General features: G+C 36.7%; 2 protein-coding genes and 1 non-coding gene across 3 annotated transcripts; 1 reads left to right on the forward strand and 2 right to left on the reverse strand.

Annotated features, from left to right (window-relative positions):
* Positions 1–10,075: 10,075 nt before the first annotated feature.
* On the forward strand, positions 10,076–15,861 carry LOC122748051 (olfactory receptor 51I2-like). Its single transcript, XM_043993780.1, has 2 exons — positions 10,076–11,004; positions 15,816–15,861. The coding sequence occupies exons 1-2, from the start codon at positions 10,076–10,078 to the stop codon at positions 15,859–15,861; spliced, it is 975 nt and encodes a 324-aa protein (XP_043849715.1).
* On the reverse strand, positions 13,284–13,390 carry LOC122752297. The gene has a single exon (XR_006356065.1). It is a non-coding gene; the product is annotated as a U6 spliceosomal RNA (small nuclear RNA).
* A 271-nt stretch (positions 15,862–16,132) lies between the features above and the next one.
* On the reverse strand, positions 16,133–17,089 carry LOC122748052 (olfactory receptor 51F2-like). The gene has a single exon (XM_043993782.1). It carries the CDS (start codon positions 17,087–17,089, stop codon positions 16,133–16,135), a length of 957 nt encoding a protein of 318 aa, XP_043849717.1.
* Positions 17,090–25,158: the final 8,069 nt, after the last annotated feature.

The raw sequence follows: 25,158 nt of genomic DNA on the forward strand, positions 1-25,158 counted from the left end.
AATTTTGTGTGATATATCTCTGAACATAGAGGGCTCCATGACTCACAGTTTTAAGAAAAATAACATTCCTAGAATATTATTATTAAAAGAAAAACCTTTCCTTATTTCTTGGAAAAAATAAACTTTAGGGCAATCAAATAAGCTTTGTAACTTACTGAAATTGTTACCCAAGTTAAGTAGGGAAATATGAAGAGATAACATTGATGTATTCAGGTCACCAAAATTTAAAGGCTAAAAACAATTCTTTGCAATTATAGTTATCCCATAGTGGAATGGTATGCTTTGGAAAATAATGGTATTCCTTTCAGTGACAGGATTTAAGAAAGGGTTCAATGCCCATGTAGTGACTATAGTATAAATGTTATTTAGGGTTAAACAAGAGGTTCTCTACTGTACCTTCACATTTTGAAATACCATTATACTGTGATTCTTCTATACAGGGTTTCTTCACTTGGTATCATTATTCTCCACACTCCTAAGGCCATGTCTGTAAACACCTGTCTATTGACAATCCCTTTCATCTATACATGAGATTATTCAACCTATGTTTTAAAAAGCAGCATTTTGTAGTAAGAAACATACTAGACATTGATTCTGGAGATCTGGATATATGTTTTGATTCTGATATTTACTCATGCCATCCTAGATATATATCCTAATATTAAAGTTTCTTCATCTGGAGGGAATAATATGTTACTTGTATTGCTTAAAACATGGGATTATTGGAATACAAGTCTTTTATGACCTTTAATGCCTCACATTAATATTTGCTGGTGTCCTATTGGCCAGGATTCCCAGTCTTTTGCATTCCTTCCTGGAGTGCCCTCCTCCAGCATTCATGCATATTTAATTCCTATCCATCCTTCAAGGAAAAGATAAGTTCTCAGATTTCAGGGAAATCTTTCCTAAGAGACAGGGTTGGGATTTTTACCAAGGTCCTCTGACTTCAAATCAAGCATTATTTTCACACTGCCTTGATGTCTCTGAGGTCAACCAACTAGTGAGTGGCCGCACCATGTAGCATCTTGGTTTGTATTCCAGTCCTAATTTCTTTATATTAAGCTTCTTCCCATGCTCTTCTTCATGGAGCCTTTCTTCTTCACCAGTCCTATCTTTCCTAACAACTCAGTGGTCCAATATAAAATGAAAGTCATATCCCAGTGGAAAATTGGTCAAATAATATTAACACATATTTCTCAAAAGAAAAGTGGAAAAAAGTAACAATCATATAAAAGATTACTTCAGTCCTATATAAGCGACATGAAAATTGAAACCATGCACACTTCACTATTCCCAATTCAATTTGGCAAAGATGATAAATGATGGAGGCATTCATTTAAGAGGGCTGGATGATATGCTCACTACTGTAGTATTAGGAGAGCTTTCATTTGATACAAACTTTCAGGGTAACAATTTGAAATCATGACAAGCATGACAAGCATGACAAAGATCCACACCCTTTGACTCAGATTTTCTACTTAGAATACATAGAATTCAGTACTGAAGAACAAAAATATTCATAGCAGCACTTATTGAAGTAGCAGAGAACTGAAACTGAGGTAGTCTAAGCAAACTGCTTTTCAGAAATATAATGGAAACTAATTGTAAGAATGGTATGTGAAGAATTCAAAGAATGCAAGGATATTTTCCAGCGATTTCTTATAAACAATAAGAGCCATAGACAAGGACTTAATCTCCATAAACTCTCTTCTTGCTTGGGATTAATTTGTTAGGAAAACAAGAAGCAATAAGATACATTGAAATGTTCTTGACATAAGCCTACCCAACCATATCTAGTCTTCCACCTTCCTTCTCATCCTCTGGGAATTCTAGCTGGCCTGACTACCCTTCTGGGGCAATGGGGAGCTAGAAAGCACAGGGGAATATCTAAGAGAAATAAATCCTCCAAGATGTAGGGGATCTTGGTAGATCTTGCCATCTCCTTGGAGTTCAGTGGTAGGTTCCAGGTGTGACCAGAACTCTGTGGTTTGCACAAGCTGGGTGAGTGAGGGTCATGGAAACTGAGGGTCTTGAGAGAAGTTGGAAAATGATTAGAAATGAAATCATTTGGATTTTTGATAGAGTCTAAAGACAAACATAATTGAACATAGGATCTAGAGCTATAAAGAACCTTAGAAATTGTCTAGTCAAAGTCTTCTATTTTAGAGATAATAAATGAGGCTTAGAGAGAGATAAGAACTTGCCAAAGGCAAGACCTTTCTCAGGAGTTATAAGCAGGTGAGTCAGCATTCTAACTCAGGTCATCTCACAAGAACATAAAATTGTTTTTATATTATGCTGTTCTGCCGGTATTCCTCCTCCTCCTCTTTCTCTCTGCTTTGTTCTAGATCCTTCAAGGCCTAGCTCAAGTTCTACTACTTCCATGAAGAAAACTCACTAGGAGGGCATTTGCCTTTATTTCTTTCCCTCTCCTCTTAAGTACAAAAGTCAATATTCAAATGCAATTATGTACTATTTTGTATGTGCATCTTTCACAAGCATATACCTCAGTTCCCAAGTAAAATGTAACCATCTTTACTTCTTCATACCTCAGAGAAGACTTTACACAGTACTCATCATATAACAGATGCTCAGTAAACAAATGCTGATGAATCAGCCTTCTTTCCTCTTTTTTCTCTACTTAGGACTCCTTTGTGATCTTATGCAAAAGATGTGTTTATTCTTTCTTTCTTTCTTTCTTTCTTTCTTTCTTTCTTTCTTTCTTTCTTTCTTTCTTTCTTTCTTTCTTTCTTTCCTTCCTTCCTTCCTTCCTTCCTTCCTTCCTTCCTTCCTTCCTTCCTTCCTTCCTTCCTTCCTTCCTTCCTTCCTTCCTTCCTTCCTTCCTTCTTTCTTTCTTTCTTTCTTTCTTTCTTTCTTTCTTTCTTTCTTTCTTTCTTTCTTTCTTTCTTTCTTTCTTTCTTTTTTGTGAGTCAATGAGGGTTAAGGGTTAAGACTTGCCCAGTGTCACACAGCCAGTAAGTGTCAAATGTCTGAGGCAGGATATGAACTCTGGTCCTCCTGAATCCAGGGCTGGTGTTTTATTTTCTGTGCCACCTAGCTGAACCCCAATATGTGTATTCTTGAATGAGCTCTCCATATCTTTTGTTTCTAAAGCTTTCTGTCTTTACTGTCTTTATTTTCTCTTCCCTTCTTTGATAAGAATGAGTGGATTCAATACTAATAACAATAATAATAAATAAGTAGCATGTATAGTTTTTTAAGGTTTGCAAAGAGATTTACTTCTGTTATTTAATTTGATCATGACAATAATAATCCTAAGAGATAGGTGGTGCTATTATTATCTCTATTTTAAAGATGAATGAACTGGGGTAGAAAATAGTTAAATGACTTGTAAGTGTCTAAGGTCTTTCTGACTTGAATTTTGTTGCTTTATTTACTTCACCACCTAATTGTTTCCTAATATCTCTAAGAGTCGTGTGATCCTAAATCTATTAGGCAACATAAAACAGGGAAAAAAGTACTAGATTTGAAATCAGAGGACATGGGTTTGAAATCTATCACTGCCACTTATTACATAGGTTAAACTTAACCTCCCTGTACATCAAATCTACAGTTGGACTAAATGGCTTCCAGGTTCTCTTTTGGCTCTCATTCTCTGTCCCTAACTAGCTGTGAGATTTTGGGTAATCAACTCATCTATCTGAGACTCTTGCAATGTTAATTACAATTAACCAATTATACTTTATGTATATGTATGTAATTACTTTATGTATATTACATTATTAGTTAGGTTACTATTATTTGCTTAAACTGATAAGAAATTCAAATGATGCGACTATCCTCTGGAATGAAAAAAAGAACTATGTATTTTTCTTTTCTTTTTTTTGGTGAGGCAATTGGGGGTTAAGTGACTTGCCCAGGGTCACACAGCTACTAAGTGTCAAGTGTCTAAGACCGGATTTGAACTTAGGTCCTCCAGACTCCAACAACAGTGCTCTATCCACTGCGCCACCTAGCTGCCCCCAGAACTATGTATTTTTAAGAGTTATTAATATTAGTGTTAGAGAACTGTTACAGGTGATGGAGGAGGAGGAAGTGGCACAATGTTTATACAATATGTTGTGTCAGATCTCATGGAAGTTATGGTATAGTAGGTGGATTTCAAATATGCACAGATAATTATAGCACACAATACAATGGGATGAATATATGAAAGATGAGGTGGCATTTCAAATGGGCACTGCAGACATAAAGACTCATTCAAAAGCAGGGAGTGGGGAATTTGCATAGTGTGTGCAAGCGACATCAAGTAGCCCAGTTTCATAAAGTGGAGAAGACACAGAAGATAGTAACATAGAGCTATGGCTAGAATGTAGCATTGTGTCTGATTGCAGAGAATGTTTAATTCCATTTAAATTTTAGAACTATTTTTTCTGAATGTAATATTTTCTTGTCATGGCTCTGAGTCTCAAATTACCCTGGATGCTTTCTCTTTGATTTTCTTAAATGTAATTCAACTCAAATACCCAATTTATTATGAGATGTATTGTGGCATAATAGATAGGGGGCTCGCTTAAGGATAAGAAGAACAAGTTCTGAAATAAACTTATACTGCTTTGTGAACATAAACAACATGTTTGATTTCTCATTGTAGAAGAAAATTGTCACTCAGCATTACTATGGGTTTTTTAGAAATCTCTTTCCTGATTATGTGATATAATGGTTATGATGCTGGAACTGGAGTCAGGAAGACCTAATCCAGCCTTAGACCCTTGTTGGCTCTGTGACTCCAGGAAAATCACTCAACCTCTCACAAACTCAACTGTTTATTATTTATAGGAAACCTTTTTGCTATTTATACTAATTATTATTATGTATCATATATAAATCATCATAGTTTCAGTTTATTATTCATAAAATAAGGATAATCATAGTACCTACCTTACAGGGTTGTTTTGAGGATCAAATGGAAAACAATGAAAAGCACTTCACAAAATGTAAAAATCTATATAAATTTAGCTATTATTATTAATAACAAGCCTGGGTTCTTAAGGAGAAAAGGAACAGTCACTGTATGAAGTCCAAGAGGGAGCTAATAAGAGCAAAATGTTTATTGGGCAGCTGAGATTATACACTAAGAAAATGTATTACCTGTTGGTAAGCCCTTTTAACAAGATGTTTATTACATCTTGAAATCCTTGTATGTTCCCCAAGTATGTGAGAAAACACTGATGTGGTCATTTCTTGATCTTGGTTCTGAGTGTTTGGAGAAGACAGAATTAAAACAACACACTTGCATAAGAGATCTGGATGTGGCTACCTGCATTATCTTGCACAAATTGTTTATCCTATTTGGGCCTCAGTTACTTTTCTTGTGGGGCAGCTAGGTGGCACAGTGGAAAGAGAACTGACCTTAAATTTGGGAGGACCTGAGTTCAAATGTCACCTCAGACTAGCTGGGGGACCCTGGACAAGTCACTTAACCCCAATTGCTTTAAAACACCCAGGGACATCTCTAATCATGCTGCCACTGGACCCAGGTTTGTGACTTTTTAAAGCCTGCTTCACTTAAATTAAATTCACTGCAAGTAGCAACATTACCCTGATGTCATGGTCCTCTTTGAGAATGAAGGATATATGACAACAACAAGAAGTATAGCTGGTAGAGTATAGCATTTGGAATCAGAAGGATCTGAATTCAAATTCCAACTCTGGCACAGTTATAGAACCCTGGGCAAATTGCTTAATCTCTCTATGCCCCATTTTCCTCATATGTGAAATGGGATGATAATGATATCAACATTATATAGTTATTTTAAGGATCAAATAAAATAAAATATATAAAATGATTTAAAACTTTTAATAGTATTTTCAATTTATATGTAAAGAATGTAAATTGCATAATTTTTTGTCAACAAGTATTTATTAAGAATCTATTATATGCCAGGTACTGTTTTTTACTTCAAGGTTCTATGAATTCATTATTATGAGTACCCTCTTTACAGATGCAGAAGACAATCCTCCAAAATTCATCACCTAATCCCTAACCTTCTGATGATGAATTCCTCCATACATAGCTGAGTTGGTCCTCAGAGAAGATCCAGTTATTCTCTATGCCCAAACTTAAAACCTGAATGTTCTTAATGGCAGGCAGGATGTCTAACCATCAGCAGCCTCCATTACAATAGCCATTAAGAATGTGGAATAATCTCCCCACCACAATATGGAATCAAAAGTCTAACATAAGCTAAAGCATCAAAATAGTTCCCTATTCCATAGTCTGTGAAGCTTTGTTTAATTTAGAATTTTATTTTCTCCAATTATATGTAAAAACAGTTTTAATATCCCTTTAAGAAAGCAAGCAATTCAATATGTTATACCTGTGTAGTCTTGCAAAACATTTCCATATTATTCAGCTTGTGAAGGAAAACAGACAAAAAATCCTCAACGAAAATAAAGTAAAAAAAAATTATTCTTCTATCTGTATTGAGACATCATCAGTTCTTTCTCTTGGGATGGATAGCATTTTTCATCATAAGTTCTTCAGAGTTGTCTTGGATGATTGTATTGAGAATAGGCAAGTCATTCACAACTCATAATTTTATAATATTGCTGTTACTTTGTACACAGTACATTTCACTTTGCACCAGCTCACGTAAGTCTTTCCAGATTTTTCTGAAGGCATCCTGCTCATCATTTCTTGTAGCACAATAGTGTCCCATCATAATCACATACCACAATTTGTTCAGCTATTACTCAATTGATGGGCTTCCCCTCAATTTCCAATTCTTTGCCACCAGAGAAGAGCTGCTATAAATATTTTTGTACAGATAGGTACTTGAACTTTTTGTGTTGTTTTTTTAAATATATTTTTGGATATCATCTTAGTAGTGGTATTGCTAGGTCAAAGAGTATGAATGGTTTTATAGCCCTTTGGCCATTGTTCCAAATTGCTCTACAGAATAGTTGAATCAGTTTACAACTCTAACAACAGTGCATTAATGGCTCATTCTCCCTATATCCCCTACAATATGTCATTTTCCTCTGTTGTCCTATGATTGAATCTGATAGTTATGAGGTAGTATCACAGACTTGTTTTGACTTGGATCTTTCTAACGAAGAGTGAATTAGAAGGGACAGCTAGGTGGAACACTGGATAAAGCCCCAGTTCTGGACTTGGGAGGATCTGAGTTCAAATCCAGCCTCAGACACTTGACACTAGCTGTGTGACCCTGGGGAAGTCACTTAATCCTCATTGTCCCACAAAAACAAATCAAAACAAACAACAAAAAATGAGTGAATTAGAGCATTTGTTTATATGGCTATCAATAGCTTTGATTATTTCATCTGATAACTATTCAACATTCTTTTTATAAGATTTTGATTTCCAAATTTTTCTCCTTCCCTTACTCTTTCTTTAAAGCAATTTAATATAGATTATACATGTGTACATATAACATGTTATTCAGTCTGTCAGTTGTGTCCCCATTATGGGGGTTTTCATGGCAAAGATACTTAAGTGGTTTACCATTTCCTTCTCCATTTGGATTGAGGTAAGCAGAAGTTAAGTGCCTTGCCCAGGGTCAAACAGCTAGTAAGTATCAGAGGCTGGATTTGAACTCAGATCTTCCTGACACCAGGCTTAGTAGTCTAACCACTGAGCCATCTAGTTGCCTCTAATAGGAAGAATAGGGTTGACAAAATGAAGAAAATTAATTAGATGATACATAAGATCCCTTCAGTTCATTTCAATTAAATTCAATAAATGCCCTCAAGGATCTTATATTCTACTTGAGGAAAATAACATGAACACAGATAAATATATACAGAGTAAATTTGGATGAAAATGAGAGTGAGAGGTGATCAGAAAAGACCCAAGCAATACCTGAGCTGTGCTTTGGGGAAATATAGGGAATGAGGAGAGAAGGCATTCTGGCTTAGAGCACAGTCATTGCAGAAGCTCAGAAATGAGGGATGAAATGTTGCGTGTAGGAAAAATCAAAAACAAAAACAAGAAAGTTGGTTTCGCTAGGCCATAGATATGCAGACAGAGAGCATGCAAAACCAGTCTGGAGATACAGAGTGAGACCAGACTGTGAACGGCACTCAGTGCCAAATAGGGGAGTTTGTATTTTATCCTAGAGAAAATAGAGTCACTGAAACTTCCTGAGCAGGGAGTGTACTAGTAAGAACTGAGGAATATCATTTTTGTATTGTGGAAATTTATTTTGATTTGGGGACCCTGCCTTTGGGCTGAGATTAAAAAGCCTTAGGCCCTTAGGGTTTTTTTTTCTGTGTGAGGGGCTGGTGCCTTCCCCCTCCACTTCAGCTGAGCCAAAAAAGCCCTGTGGGCTTTTCAGGACACCAGGTTGGATGGCTGGGAGAAAAAAAAGCCCCAGCTCCCTACAGCCTGAGGGGAGCTGCCCCAGAGATCCAGGCTTGTCTTGCCAGGCCCTAGCATAGCCCATGCAGAGGTGCTAGACACACAGCAGGGGGCATAGGCCCCTCAAGCCCTGCTGGGCACAGCCCTAGTACAGCCAGCAGATTAGCTTGGCATGTGCAGGGGTGCAGAGAGCCCGAGGTTTGAGGGGAGAGAAGGAACATATATACAGGGGAGCTAGCAAGGAGAGTGCTGGAGGACTAGGAGGACACAACAAGGCCTGAAGATTAAGAGGATGGACAGAAGGGGAGCTGCTACAAGGACGCTAAGGAGACTGAGGCTGTGTAAAGAGAGGGGCTGACAGAGATGGAGAAAAGGCTGGAGGGTGCTGGAGGACTAGGAGGATGCAAGGGAGGCCAGAAGATTAATAGAACAGAAGGAGAAACAGGTTTGAGAGAGAGTGAGGCAGGGGTTCAGTGAGGCAGTACAGAGAGGAAAGTTAGATAGTAAGTGGGGTCGACAAAGTGAAAGGTGCTTAGAGTTAGAAGAAAGCAGCTGAGCAGTAAAAGCAAAGCAGGGGACTAGGAGTGAAGGAGAAAAAGAGTGAAAGTTAGAGAAAGCTGGAGCATACCCTAAGGCAGGAGGCAGCAATGGCCCTTATTGTATTAAAAACAGACAGGTTGTATAATTTGCATTTCTTAACCCTTATGGTTTACATTGATTTTTATAAATAAACTATGCTTTGGTTATTTAATTAAGAGGCTTCTTAATCATTTCCTTATCAATTTAGGAGCAGTGTGGAGAAATTTTTAAACGGCCCATACTAAATTAATAGCAGCCAGATAGCCAGCCAGTCAAAAGTCCCCAGATTAGGACCTGCAGTAAGATTAGTCCCCCCAAATTAGGCCAAGATAGTCAGTTAAAATATTTCCACATTTGAATGGCGACTGTGGCAGGACTTACGGCCCAATTATAATTTTTCTAAAGTTATAATTTTTCAGTTATAGATATAATTTTTCATATAAGTACAGCTATAAGTTTTTTTCAGATTAGTTATAGTTAATTCTTTTACAGTATCTATGTGGAAATGAATAGAACAAGAGAGAAAATTAAAGCAAGGAGGACAATTAAGAGGCTATTTTTATTAGAATATCTCTAAATCCCATAAAACCTTAGGCAAGGTTTGAGCCAGGACACCCTTATTTTACTATCTTCTGAAGGCTTTTAGCCTTCACTATAGCATAAGTGAACAGTTATCACAAAATGAGACCCTAATTCTATGGAAAATTTGTTTTAATATTAAAATATGCACTTATTAAAAAATAGACATGTTTAAAAAACCATCATATTAAGAAATTATTCTCTTAGTGTCTCTGTAGGTTGACATCCTCTCCAATACACACACACACACACACACACACACACTGACTGCTAATTTGCTTAACATTCATATTAGAAATGAAAAAGTATCTTCTTTTGTGGATAATTGCATTAAGAAAACATTGGAAGAGGTGTTTGTTTCTATACAAACATGAAACAGACCAGAAATTTGCCTTGTTTCTAACTTTGGACACTGTCTTTGGTCATCCCCCTATGCGATGATACTGAAGGCTTCTTGGTCAATAACATTTCAATTAAAAAATACTAGAGTGAGCTCATGTATACTTATATTCTTCTACAATCTGCTTTTTTAAAACTTCTCTCTGATTTTTCTTTCCTTTTAGATTCAGTGTCATGCAGATGTTCAATGGTACCCGCTATCAGCCAATCTATTTCATCCTTTCTGGCATACCAGGGCTGGAGTCCATGCAAATCTGGATTTCCATACCACTGAGTGTCATGTATATGATTGCTCTTCTGGGAAACTGCATTATCCTCTATGTTATACAGAAAAACCCTAGCCTACATGAGCCCCAGTACATCTTCCTGTCCATGCTGGCAGGAACAGACGTAGGCATGTCTGCATCCACACTGCCCACAGTGCTCAATGTCTTCCTCTTTAATCATCCTGAGATTGAGTTTCATGGCTGCCTGGCCCAGATGTTCTTCATACACACATTCTCTTCCATGGAGTCTGCCATCCTTCTTGCTATGGCCTTTGACCGCTTTGTGGCCATACGCAACCCACTGCACTACACTATGGTCCTGACCCATTCTCGGATAATTGGAATGGGACTGGCAGCTGTCATGAGGGGCGTTGCTCTAATGGCACCTTTGCCCATACTGCTCAAACGACTTCCATTTTGCAAGAGCATCATTCTCTCGCATTCCTTCTGCTTCCATCCCGATGTGATGAAGTTGGCCTGTGGTTCCATCAGGGTCAACATTATCTATGGCCTGGCCCTAGTTCTCTGCTCCTTTGGCATTGACTCTGTATTCATCGTCCTCTCTTATGCCCTTATCCTAAAGACAGTTTTGGGTATTGCTTCCCAAGAGGGACGCCTCAAAGCCCTCAACACCTGTGTTTCACATATCCTCACTGTTCTCATCTTCTATGTGCCACTTATTGCTTTGGCCTTGATCCACAGAATTGGCAAGTACCACTCCCCACTTCCTCATGTCACCATGTCCAATATCTTCCTTTTCCTCACACCTGTTCTCAACCCATTGGTATATAGCATAAAAACTAAGCAAATCAGAGCTGTTTTATTCAAGCTGTTCAAGACCAGACAAGATGGGGGAAAGGGGAAAGGAGGCTTTCATTAAATTGACCATTATTCTTTACTTTCTTGGAATGCACTGAGAATTGGACAAGAAAAATGGAGTATATTTATCACTGAATATCATTTCTATTCCCTTTGAGATAAACTAGATCTCTTTCATAAGGTCACAGAATATTAGATCTAGAACAACATTTGAGATTTTCTAGTCTATGGGTTCTGAATTTGTGGTCTGCCAAGAAGTCTATGGATAGATTTCAGGGATCCCATGAACTTGGAACTTTAATATTTTATTAAATTAATTCCAAAATAATACTTTTCTTTTATATTTTATTTTAAGCATTTAAAATATTATTCTGAGAAATTGATATTTTTCACCTGACCTCAAAAGCAGTACAAGGTACAAAAATTTAAGTATGAGCCAGTTTGATTTGTTCATTTCATCTCTTGCATCTGACCTGCATATAATACCAACGCCACCTTTCTTTACGTCATAACCTCTTGTCTAGAAAATTACAACAGGTAATTATAATCATATTCCATAACTCAAGTCTCTCCCCTTGGCTACTCTGTTCTCATATATCTGATACTTTATTTTCCTTATGTACATATCTGACCATGTTGTTCCTCTGCTCAATAATCTCCAATAACTCCCCACTGTCTCTAGAATACAACCTAATTTCCACTTTTTAGGTTTTAAAGCCTGTAACTACCCAGCCTAACATACCTCTTCACCCTCATTATTCCTTACTCCATTTCCTACACTCTATGACCCAGCCAAACCGGCCTTCCATCTGTCCTTCACATATGGCACTACACCTCTCATTTCTGAACCCTTGAACTGCTTAATGAATGAAAAACACTTCCTTCTCACTCATGTGTCACTGAAAAACCCTTACTTCCTTCAAGTTACAGATCAAGAACAACATTTTACAGAAAGTGCTTCCTGATTCCCCTAATTGCTCAGGCCTGTTCTCCCTAACTAGTTCATATTTATTCTCTCTCTCTTTATTTTGTATATTCTTATACTAGGTGTACTTGTCATCTTCTCCATCACTATGCATGCTCCAGAAGGAAAGATTGTTTACCCAGCACCTCCCACCATTCCTGGGGCATGGTAGTTATTTAATTAATATTGGTTGGTTAATTGTTGATTACAGATAAAGAAACTGAGGCTCACACAGAGATAACTTGACTTTATCAAGGTCACATTATATTAAATAATGGAGTGATGATAAAATCCCAGGCCTTCTTTGTTCCATATTTTGTGGGGGGGTTTTCCCACTTTGTTGGGAAGATATTTTTGGTGCCCACAGAGATGAAATCACAGAAGTCTATAGCCCTCCTCCATATAACAGCAATTCAAATACTTGAAGATAGTTATTATACCCAGAGTGAGTTTTCATTTCTACAGGTTAAACACCATGCACAGTTCATTTAATCAGTCTTCATATGACAATGCTTCATCATCATGCGTGCCTATGTATGCGTTTGCATTTGAGAGTATGCCTGTATGCCTGTGTGTGTATGTGTACACTACATGTTCATAATGTCTTTGCAGAAATTTCACTTTTCATGAGAATCAAGCTCTTTCCCTTCCCCTGACAACATTTCGTCCATGCACCACTTCTGGTAGGAAACCCTATTCTGGATCCTCAAGCTGGGCCAAGGTCTGGCACAGCATTAGCTCCAGCATTCTTTCTATTGACTAAAAATCAGGGAAAACACCTGATCATATGTTGTTCTCATACCTTCCTTGACATAGCTCTCCCAAGGAAATGGACATAGCTTCTTGCTCTTTTCCTTGTCAGTAACCCCCCCCACCCCATACCATCCAAACTTAGAACTCAAATCTACAGAGATCAAGGATTAGAAGAATTAACACACTTACTCTGGGATTCCCAGAGAGCACTGCACATGTACACCCCTCCCCACCTCACTTTCCACCTCTGGCAACTGTAAGTAAATTAATACTGAAATTGATAGTGGAGAGATTGTATTGATCAGCTGTCTTATAGGTACACCCATGATCCCTGTAATTCCTCAAAAGTAAACAGCCTACCCTGACCATAGTTTCCTCTTTATTTGCTATTTTTCCTATTAAAATGAAAGTACCTTGGGTCAGAGAAAGACTCACTTTTATATTTGTATTTCGAGTTCTTATGTTATCTCTTGACACATAGTAGGGCTTAAATTCTCTGTCATTTATTTATTCATACAAAGGAACAGGTGCCTGAAGCACTATGTAGGCATTATATGGGAGGAAGGGTCTTTTTAATTGTCTTAATGTTGAATGTTTTGAGAATCTGCATGCCATCCTGGCACAAGGGCAATGGTAATCATCTCTGCATCATTCCAATTTTGGTATAAAAGCTGCGATAACAAGCATGAGAAAGGGTCCTTTAATTCATATATTGAAAAGTGAAAATTTCCTTCCCTTAGAAAACAGGGTGAAACTAAACTTCTCAAATCAAGCTTCCTTAAAAATGACCTTGCTGTGATGCAGTTTGTGTACTCATCTGTGTATATCAATATATACATATATGCACATAGTTACACATTTGGGCATGATTATGTTTCTGTGCACAGATAGCATACATATGCATATATACATACATTAAGTGTATTGTGTATACAGGTGGAAGATGTGATTATATTGTATTTACCAAAATATTATCCAAGTAGATATGTATGCACACATGTGCATGATTATCTGAGCATGTATATGTGATTATGTTTATGTGAGTAAAATGCATTCACATGCATATGTGTATACATGAGTATGTACATGTCCCTGAATGTATTTGAGTTCATTGTCCACATTGGTTATATATTCATATATGTAGCATTCATAGAAGAGGTTCCTGCACCTGTAGTTGTTGTCCTCGTTTAATCATTTTAGTTTTGTCCAACTCTTTGTGATGCCATTCAGGGTTTTCTTGGGAAAGATGTTGGGGTGGTTTCCTTCTCCAGCTCATTTTACAAATGAGGAACTGAGGGAGACAAGGTAAAATCATTTGCCTGGGGATACATAGGAAATAAATGTCTAAGGCTGGATTTGAACTCAGGTATTGCTGACTCTATGGTTGGTACTCTATCTATTGTATCACCTAGTTGCCCCAGGGTGGGTTAAACTAGATGGCTATCAAAATATCTTCTGACTCTAAGATTCTATGTTTCTATGTGTATTTGCATGTATATGTATATTTATGTACACATGCATGCATATATACTTATTCATGTAATGTTCTGAGTTTAGCTGTATTAATGTATACCTATACATATGCACTTGTGTTTAGTGTGCCACTATGCATGTATATACATGGACTACTATATCCAATAGATTTAAAAATTTTTGTGGGCAGGAAATAAGTCATTGTTATCCTTATTGCTCCAGTACCTGATACAGTTCCACATACCTAGTAAACACTTTAAAAAATGCAGAACTAAATATTTAAATGAGTACATGCATACTTACATATTCAAGTGTATTAAGTGTACTAACCTCTTCATTGTAATTGCATGCAATGCAATATTGTATACATTTGAATATACACATTATATATATATATATATTTGAATATATCATATACATATGCTTGAATATATCTATTTTTATATCTATTCAAATACATTTAGGTCAGTGAATATGCACATATTTGTGTACATATATTGTCATTTGACTATTCAAGTATACACCTCTGGTTTTATTTAGATGAAAAAGCACGTGCACATTTACAAGATCAGTATGTTTATACATGTTTATTTAAAGCACTCATATACATATATTCATACTTTGTGCATGTATTTGTGAGAAGGTTATATGCATATAAGTATCTTAGTCACTGGGTAAGCCACTGCAAGAAGGATCTCCCACAATTAAGGTGGCTCAATCTACTGCTTGAACTCCTAAGAGGAGTGCCCTCAGGGATGTCATGAGTTTTAGGCTTCCAATCTATGATTGGTCTCTGGATAACTCCACTAGGTGAACAAGTAAAGGAAATTCAGTAGTGAATTAATTTGTCCAATGGTTGTTTGCAGTTCATACTTACAGCCAAGGCTGGGAACCTAGCATGAAGGCGAGCCATGAATGTTGTGTTTTAACTTCATGACTTTCCTTTTCCCTTCAGCACACTTCCCTAACAACTCCTTACCTGTTGAACTCTTTATTCAAATTCCTGAGGCTTTTTTTTTCTCATTCTAGATGTCTTCATTCTTTCCGAAGCTCTGACTTATGTTATTTACTGTTGTTTTCTGTTGCCATTCTTTATTCCTAAGGAAACTAAGCTCCCTTAAGTCAGGTTCAATAAAAACTTTTATATTGATTATTTTTATCATATGTTTTTATCTGTCATAGTTCTGGGACATATCTCTATTTCCATAACATATTACTTCTGACAGGAGTAAGTTCCCATGCTTATTGCGCACTGTGAACAGCACAGCCCACTTCCCACAGATCAGTTCTGACTAATAATTTTAGTTAGACATTCTTCCAAATTAATTTTTAGATTTTCATGCCCTTTGATTGGCTTTTGTTGACCTTAATGTACTTTTGAAATTCTATACAGTCTTTATCAAGGAAAGGAAAGGCACTGAAGTCAGATAACCTATGTCCTATTTCTCCCCAAGATGATTAGAAAGAACCTTTAACTATATATGTTCAAAACAGAACAAATTACCTTTCCCATCAAATTCTCCCTCAAAAAGTAGTTGCATATGAGTTCTCAACCCATAGTAGGTGCTTAATACATGTGTATTTTTTTTTCAAGGATCAAATTGAGATACTTCTCTATCCACTGCCCCACCTAGCTGTCTCTTTGGGGATCCATTTTCAAAGATTTTACTTTCCTTCTTTCATGAACATAAGTGAGAAGATAGCTTTAATTTCTAGACTTTTTTTAAAAAAACAGTTATGATTTAGGATCCCATATCTGTCTGTTTTATTTATATAAAATATCAAAATCTGGTATTGTTTTGGTTTCTCCAGAAGACCGAGAGAAACTCTTCCTTCCTTATGCCAGAGATCCACATATCAGAGGCTATGGGTTCAAGCTTACTCCCCAAGTTAGACTGCAATGTTCATTCCTCATAAATTTTCATATACAGCTCCATCCCTCCCTCAAAGCTCAGTTCATTCTCCAGCTGTGACCCTCTGAACCCAAAGTTGTCTCTGTAGAGCAGCCTGGATCTGCTGGGACTTGAGACTATAAACCAGAGGGTTAAGAAGTGGTGTGAGGAGAAGATAGGCATTACTCATGGTAGCAAAGAGGAGTGGGGGTGTTCCATAGGCATAGCGGTGCATCACAGCCAAGCTGATGAGAGGGAGGTAAAAAATGATCACAGTGAATAGGTGGCAGGCACAAGTCTGCATAGATCGCAGGCCCCGGTCACTAGATCCTAGCTTCAAAACTGTGGTCAGGATTTTTAAGTAGGAGGCTATGATGAAGAGGGCATCCACTGCAAAAGTGCAAAGCACAAAGATCAGCCCATAGGCACTGCTGAATGTAATGTCCCCACAGGCCAGGGTCAGTAGGTCTGGGTAGTAACAATATGAGTGGGAGAGGATGTTATCTTTGCAAAAGGAGAAATTACTGAGGAAGAGGGGTAGGGGTGCCAGCAGTACAGTACCACGGATGAAGGCAGTCCCACCGAGGCAGGCAATGGCACGGCTAGTTAGGATACGGGAATAGCTCAGTGGGGAACAGATGGCTACCAGTCGGTCAAAGGCCATGGCCACAAGGATTCCTGACTCCACAGAGGAGAGTGTGTGAATGAAGAACATCTGGGCCAGGCAGGCATCTAGGCCAATCTGGTGAGCACCAATCCAGAAGGTGCCCAGGACAGTTGGTAATGTTGATAAGGAGAGGCCCAGGTCAGTGAGGGCCAGCATGGCTAAGAAGTAGAATTGGGGCTCATGTAGGCTCTGCTCAGTGCTAACAAGGAAAAAGAGAATAGAGTTTCCTGTAAGGGCCATGAAGTATAGGAGACAGAAAGGAATGGAGATCCAGATATATAAGCCTTCGAGTCCAGGGATTCCAATGAAGGTGAAGGCAGGGTGTTCATCAGTGGTGTTGTTGGGAGCCAGCATGGTGGGACGCTATTGGAACTGGAGCTTAAGAAGTTCCAAGACCTGAAAATAAGAGTAAGAGATCCAAAAAGATAATAAATTGAACCTATTTTGGAGACAATTCCAAATTGGAGGGGTGTCAGTGAGGGTATGGAATGCTATTCAGAGGGGTTTTAACCGGTCACTGAGCTTCTCAAATGTTATCAGATTGGCACAAGTATATGGGAAAGCAGTCAAAGACATATATTTTCCTATCTTCCAGGAAATCTTCTGCAAGAACCAGATAATTCTAACATTACATTCCAGGGTATTCCATTGTTTTGAGCTATTATTTCACTAAGTGCTGTCTTTATACACAGTACATCTCATTTCCCCAATAAAGCTATGAACTCAATGCACTTTTGCCATGGTAAGATTGTGACTAATTGGTTTGAATTATTGAATGAAAGTTAGGCAGGCAAACACGATTGTTTGGCCTAGCTGCACAGAAAAGGAGGAAAAGAGAGGATGAGCTCTCTCCATGGCTAAGATAATCAGCAATGCTAAGGTACAAAGTTGGAAAGCAACAGAGGGATCCACCTCCAGAGGTCCTTCACCTTGGTCAACTATGTAATCTAAGAATGTAGATGAGAAAGCTGAGGCCTTGGAGAGGAAGTCAAATATAGATTTGACATGCCTAAGGTCAAAGGCCTAGTCAGAACCAGAGCTAAAATTAAAATCTGGGTCTCATAAATATAAATCTTTTTTTCTTTTTTGGGGGGAGAGAGGGACAATGAGGATTAAGTGACTTGCCCAGGGTCACAGCTAGTAAGTGTCAAGTGCCTGAGGCTGAATTTGAACTCAGGTCCTCCTGAATCCAGGGCTGGGGCTTTATCCATTGTGCCACCTAGCTGCCCCCTCATGAATATAAATCTAATGACTTTCCCTTTCCCCACCCACCCACTCTAATACCTAGTACCTTTCTTCTGAGATCAGTTTCCATTTATTTACATTGTACATATCTTGTGTGTACAGTTATTTGCATGTTTTCTTCCCATTAGAATCTTAGCACCTTGACGGCAGAGAATGATATTTTTTCCCTTTCTTAGTACCCCTCAAGTTTTAGTAGGGTGTCTAGCACATATTAAGTACTTGATACATGCTTATTAACTGACTGTTTTCACTACAGCAAAACGTCTTCTGTGTTTCTAATGTATGTAGAGGAAAGTAGAGGAAGTGGCAACTACATGTGGGTTGGGGCAAATGGTTGTAGATAGAATTTATGTAAGCAAATGATATTTAATCTACTAGGACAAAGATCTATGAAAAAGTGACTTGTGAAGAATCTTTTGGGGAACCCTCATATTGAATCAGGCATTGGTATTAACCTATTATAACACTATCAACAAGCATTTATTAAGTGTTTATATTAATATGGAAGGAAATATATATCATTGTACATTGTGGTATATATTGTTGCCTAGTATTTTGAATTTAAGTATGTAATTCAATTTAAGTAAGTAATTTCTTGTATCTCCCTGCTAGACTGTGAATTCCATAAGGCTATCAGCCTTATAATTTTTTTTTCACCATCTCTGGAACCTGATATAGGGTTATGGATATTAGGAAGGAAGAAAGCAAGGAAGCATGAGTATATTAAGCATCCTCTATGTAACAGATATTGAACAAATTGTTTTACACATATTTTCTCATTTGATCCTCACAGAAACCTTGAGTGATAAGAGGTACTATGATTATCTCTAATTTATAGATGATGAAACTCAGGTAAGGGGAGGTTAAGAGATTTGCATTGGGTCACACAACTAGGAAAATATCTAAAGGCAGATTTGAATTTAGGTTTTCATCACCCCAGGTTCAGTGCTATCTCAACTGTGGCACCTAGCTGGATTTCATATACGATAATTAATAAAGGAATCTACCTTGAACTCAAACCTTAACTTTAAGCACAATAGCTCACTCTACTACAACTTTACAACTCTTATCTAATTCTCTCAATTATCCCATGAAAAGGGAAATCAGCAGTTACTAACTGATGAAGATAAAAACTTCAAAGAGTTTAAGACTTTCTTAAGACCAAGCTGTGAGTACATTTTGGAGCCAGAACTAGAAGTCAGGGTTTGGGGCTCTGAAATTATATAAAAAGTTACTAAACAGTTCATATCCTTCAACCCAACTACATCACTGCTAGGCTTATAAACAAAAGAGATCAAAGAAAGAGGAAAAGATCCTCTGTGTGTATGCATATATGTATGCATGTGTGTATACCACATCTCTTGTATGTATGTATGTATGTATACATATATATGCCATTGAGGAAATTTGTTTTTCTTTAATATTAAATATTTATCTTTATTTTTCTCCATTTTCTCAATGAATTAGAGATTGACATGGAGAATAATATACTATTGTATTTTTTTTAATAGAAGAGTTGAAGTTGTGCTATAGATGTGAATTGTTGTATGACCTTTCAGATGAGTCCACTGTACTCTTACTTTTATTTACTTATTATATATTGCTACAGGAAACCCCTATAAAGTGGGAACAATCCGTAAATATAACATAAAAATGAAATCTATTGAAAAAAACTTCAAAATTATATAAGGGATATGAAGTAAGGGACATATGATATTTCCTTTATACCTTCAAAACTGGAGATCTGTCTGTCCTTCCAGAGGATTACAACAACCATCAGTCTACTGGTGATTCCAGGTATATGGCTACTGGGAAGATAGATAACCAGAAGCAGGAAATTACTGTTTTCAAATTGCACTTCACACAAATACTGACTCTGTTGTCATATGGAAGTCACACAAGCTCTCAGAGCCTCATTTCCCCATCTGAAAAATAGTGATCATAATACCTACACATCTTGTTCCTCTGAAGAAAGAACTTTGCCCACTTCGAAGCACTACATAAATATATTATTATTGATTTTACTCTTCATTTTGCCACTGTTTCCAATGACATATACACATGCTCAGGTAGCCCTTATAGTTCATTCAGCTATCATCACATCCCTTTTGCCCCCTTCATAGCTAAATGTCTTTTAAAAATTGTCTATACTTAGTGCATATCCATCCCCATTAGCTTCTGCATATAATCACACTTGTGATCTAGGTTCTACTCCCAACACTTTTCTGAAACCAATTTCTCTAATGTTAACATGGATCTCCCTCTGCAGTATTTGACAGTGATTACCATATTTTCTCTCTTGCCTTTGTTTCAGAGACCACATATTCTCTATTTTCAACTCCTACCGACAATGCCATTATTTTCTCCTTTCCTGGATCTTTGCCCCCTTTCAAGCATCTTATTTGAGAATTTTACAACTGTTTGACCTTGATCTTCATTTATCTTTCTACATTATTACAACTGGCAATTTCATATGCTCTCATAGATTCAACAACCACCAATATAGAAGTCATTACAAAATCTCTATTTCTAGTTTTAACCTCTCTTCTGAATTGCTAGATCCACATCTCTGGCTGCTGATCAGATTTCTTCACTTTTATGTCCTACTAGGAGCTCAAACTCAAGAAAATGACAAGGAAAAACCTGATGCCATTCCTCTCAAACTTGCTTTTCCTTGTGACTCCACTTTACTCATATTACTATTTGTGTGCTCCTTTTCAAAAATCTTGTAGGTAATCTTTGATCCTTCCCTCTTTCTCTCATGTCCTATGTAGTCAGTTATAAGTCCTACTTATTACACCTCTTAACATCTCTGTCATTCTTCAAGATTTAGTGCTACTTTACCTTTCCAGGCTTAATTCATAATATTCCCCTTCATGTACTTCATATTTCAACCAAATTATGCAAAACTCTGCCTCTTGACCAAGAACTGTGAGATACTACCTTTATGCTTTTGTTTACATTGTCCCCAGTGTCAGGAATTCCCTCTCTTTTTCCTTTTTTTTTTTTTCGCATGATATGTTATTATCCATCCTTGAAAATTGAACTCAGACTTCCACTCCTTTATGAAGCCATCCTTCCTTTAGTCCCTCAGTCAATGATAATCTTCTCTTTAGACACTACACAAGACTGACTTTGCAAGTCGCCAAGGTATTTGTCATATATTGGAATTACTTGTATTGCTATCTTCCCAGACTTTAAGACCTATAAGATCAAGGATCATGTCTTACCCAAATTTTGTATCTCCCCCATTAGCAAAAAAAAAAACCAAAAAACTTTACACACAATAGGGGCTCAATGAACATATGTTGGATTACTGAATATAAATAGTTTCTCTGCTTTTTTGAGAGTTGCTTATAAAAAATTAATCCTATCCTAATCAATTGTTTTGGAATGGCTATAGACAATGTCATTAGTCATGACTGAGACCCATGTTGTCACTTACCTAGGACCTGTAGTGAGAAATCCCACTGAACTGTAGTGGCTTCTCAGAAGAATCACATGATTTCACAAAAGGTATATGCATGATAGTAAATGAATGTTAAGAGAAAAATGATAAACTGGGTCAATCAAGAAAAAGAATCAGAAAATTCTGAAGGAGGAAGTGAACTTATAAATCATCTAAAAATGCCCCTCACCCAACCTTAATGTTCTCCATTAAAAACAAAAAATAGAAAACAGGCCCAGAGAGGAGTGATTTACCTAATATCACACAACGAGGCAGTCCCTCCACTGGAAATAGTCATGACCTCTTAATTCTCACCCCATGCTCTTTCCAGATGAACAATTTTGGGGTGTAGCTCCCTAGACTGGGCACTAAGATTAGACAGACAAGAAGAGAGTCATTATCTCACCTCATTGCTCACCATCCAGATAGTAAAGCACTACTCACAGATATGTGAAGCAGTGACTGGAGCATAGTACAACATTGCTAGTTGCATAATGAGACACCATAGAGCAAGTAATTAAACCCAAGTGATGGTCAAGTAAACAAAATTAAATCATCCACCCCTGAAAAATTAAAACAAAGTATTCTCCAGAGAATAACAGTGTTGTGCACCAGCTAAACTTCCTATTCTTATCATCCTTCGCCCTTCTCTATCTCTACGCCTTACAGCAGATGTTAGTATTCAGAGGCATCTCCAAAGTGCCATTCTTTACCTCCTGAGCCCTATACTGTTTATTTACTCCAACTTCCTGGCTGGGATAGTACATCTTCTCACTTCCCACCTCTCAGATTTCAAAATCCTATATTCACTTTCTTATAGCCTCTTTACTCTCCTGTGTATCCAAGATCTGCTTTGTGCCAGATAGTATATCTCTATTAAGGAACTGATTCTCTACCCTAGATGCTCAGGATCTCACTTGAAGCTAAATGTAAGGCAGGATGGAGGGTATAGACAGAACCTACCCAAGAGATTTGGGGATTCTACTAAGATTAACAGAAGTCTTATTGGTACAAAGAGTTTTCAGCATTCAAATATAAGTTATTTATATTCAATTAATCACCCAGATATATGGTTGGTGGCGGGGGGAACCTTTTTTCTTCAGGGAATATTTTTTAGATGGGAGGTCCTTAGGGGATTACCATACTTGATGTCAACAGACATGGTTTTAGTGTCTAACTCCAATATTTAACAACTGTGTGACCACCTTTCCATACTCATTTCTGTGTGCTGGATTCCATATTCCTTTAAGTCCCATCTAAAATTTTATTCTATAGGAAGCATTTTTCAACTCCTCAATTCCAGTGCCTTTGTTCCATCTGCTATTTTATTTTTCTACTGTGTATAGTTTTTTTTTTAACATATTTGTTTCCTTGTTGTTTCTCCCATTAGATTTTAATTTTCTTGAGGTCAGGGACTGTCTTTTACCTCTTTTTGTACCCCCAGTACTTAATACAATGTTTGACACATACTAGACACTTGTAAGTATTAGTGGCCTGACTGACCTGGGGAAAATAATTTACCTTTATGGAGCTTTATTTTAACTATCTGTAATATGGGAATAGTACTTGTACTACTGATCTCACAGGATTACTACAAAGAGAACACTTTCTAAACTTTATGGTTCTCTTTAAAAATTGCTGTTATCCATCCACATGTACAAAAATATTTATAGCTGCTCTTTTTGTGGTGGCAAAGAATTGGAAATTGAGGGGTTGCCCATCAATTGGGGAATGGCTGAACAAGTTGTGGTATATGAATATAATGGAATTCTATTGTGCTGTAAGAAATGATGAGCAGGAGGAGTTCAGAGAAATCTGGAAGGACTTGCATGAACTGATGATGAGTGAGATGAGCAGAACCAGAAGAACATCGTACACAGTATCATCAACATTGTGTGTTGATCAACTGTGATGGACTAGATTCTTCTCAGCAATGCAATGGTACAGGAGAGTTCCAAGGGACTCAAGATGGAAGGGGATCTCCAAATCCAGAAAAGAAAAAAAAAGAACTGTGGAGTATGGATGCTGATTGAACAATACTATTTCTTTTATTTTGGGGGCTGTTGTTTTTCTGTTCTGAGGTTTTTCCTTATTGCTCTGATTCTTCTCTTATAACATGACTAATGCAGAAATATGTTTAATGTTATCATAAATATATATATATATATATGTATATATATATGTATATATATATATATATATACATATATATATATATATATATATATATATATATATATATATATATATATATATATGATTACCTGCTGTCTAAGGGAGGGGAGAGGGAAGGGAGAGAGGAAGAAAAATTTGAAATTGGAAATCTTATATGAACAAATGTTGAAAACTATCTTTACATGTAACTGGAAAAAATAAAATACTTTCATCAAAAAAAAAATTTCTGTTATCCAAGGTAGCCAAGCCCTTATGTAAATTCTATTCACTTTAGTTAGAGAACTGGGGAATGGGTGGAATATGGACATTAAAGAAAGTACTACACCAATATTGGTTTCCCCAATTTTATGATTAGGTTCAGAGAATTAAGACCTTTCCAATATATAGAGTAATATGACAAGATGCATAATTTGTTTGGGTCTTCACTGCCATTATAATAAAGAGAATAATTCAAATTAATTAAATGTCCAAGACAAGGGATATGCTACTTTTGCTAAGTTCAGCTTTGGGTACTTTATTTTGGGAAGAAAAGTTACAAGCCAGAATACTTTAAGAAGGGAAAATCTCAGAAAAATAAGATACCCAAAGATTAGAAACAAAATAGATGCCACATAATTGGGGAATGGCTAAACAAATTTTGGTACAAAAATTCAATGGAAAAACCATGTTATAAAAACAAAAACAACAGTGAATATCATGAATACATAGAAGCATAGAAAAATACACAAACTGATGCAAACTGAAGTAAGGAGATCAAGGATATGATAACAATGATAATTAAAAGAACAACCATAAAATAACCAAAACAGAATGTCGTAGAAGAAAAAAAGAAATGTGATCTCAAAGAAAAAATATTACAATACACTTGCTCCCACTCATTGTAAGGGTTGGGGGCTGTAGCTGTGGAATTTCATATGTTTTCAGGTGTTTTTTTTCAATATTTTAATTGTTTTATTTTTTCCAATGTTTTCTCTTTTTTTTTCTTTTTTCTTTTAAAAATATTTGTTTTAAAAGACAGTTGTTTGGAAGAAGAGGAACAGGATACAGAGGAAAATATAGGTGAAATATTAATTAGAAATATAGATAAAATTTATCTTGAAATAAAAAAATATAGAAAGCAAGAAAAATGTAATCAGGAAGATTCAGAATAATCTAATTTTAGCCATTTTCACAGAGTCATCATTAGTGTTTTGATGTCACGTTGGCAGAGGGTCTCCAGTGAAGTGTCAAACAAATGCTTGACCCTATTTATTTTTTTTTTATTTAAAATTTTGATTTAATTATTTAATATTCAAAAATATTTTATCCTTTCTCAATTACATATAAAAATGCTCTGAATTGCTCTTGATTAGAAAAATGGAAATCAAAATGAGATCCCATTTCTTATATATCAGATGTGGGAAAATTGGGACACTAACATAATGTTGGTGGAGTTGTGAATTGATCCAACCATTCTGGAAGGAAAATTTGAACTGTTCCCAAAGGGCTATAATACCATGCATATCCTTTGGGCCAGAAATACCACTTATATGTTGATATCACCAAAAAATCAAGG

The sequence above is a fragment of the Dromiciops gliroides genome, chromosome 3 (genome assembly GCF_019393635.1).
Source record: "Dromiciops gliroides isolate mDroGli1 chromosome 3, mDroGli1.pri, whole genome shotgun sequence".
Lineage (NCBI taxonomy): Eukaryota > Metazoa > Chordata > Mammalia > Microbiotheria > Microbiotheriidae > Dromiciops > Dromiciops gliroides.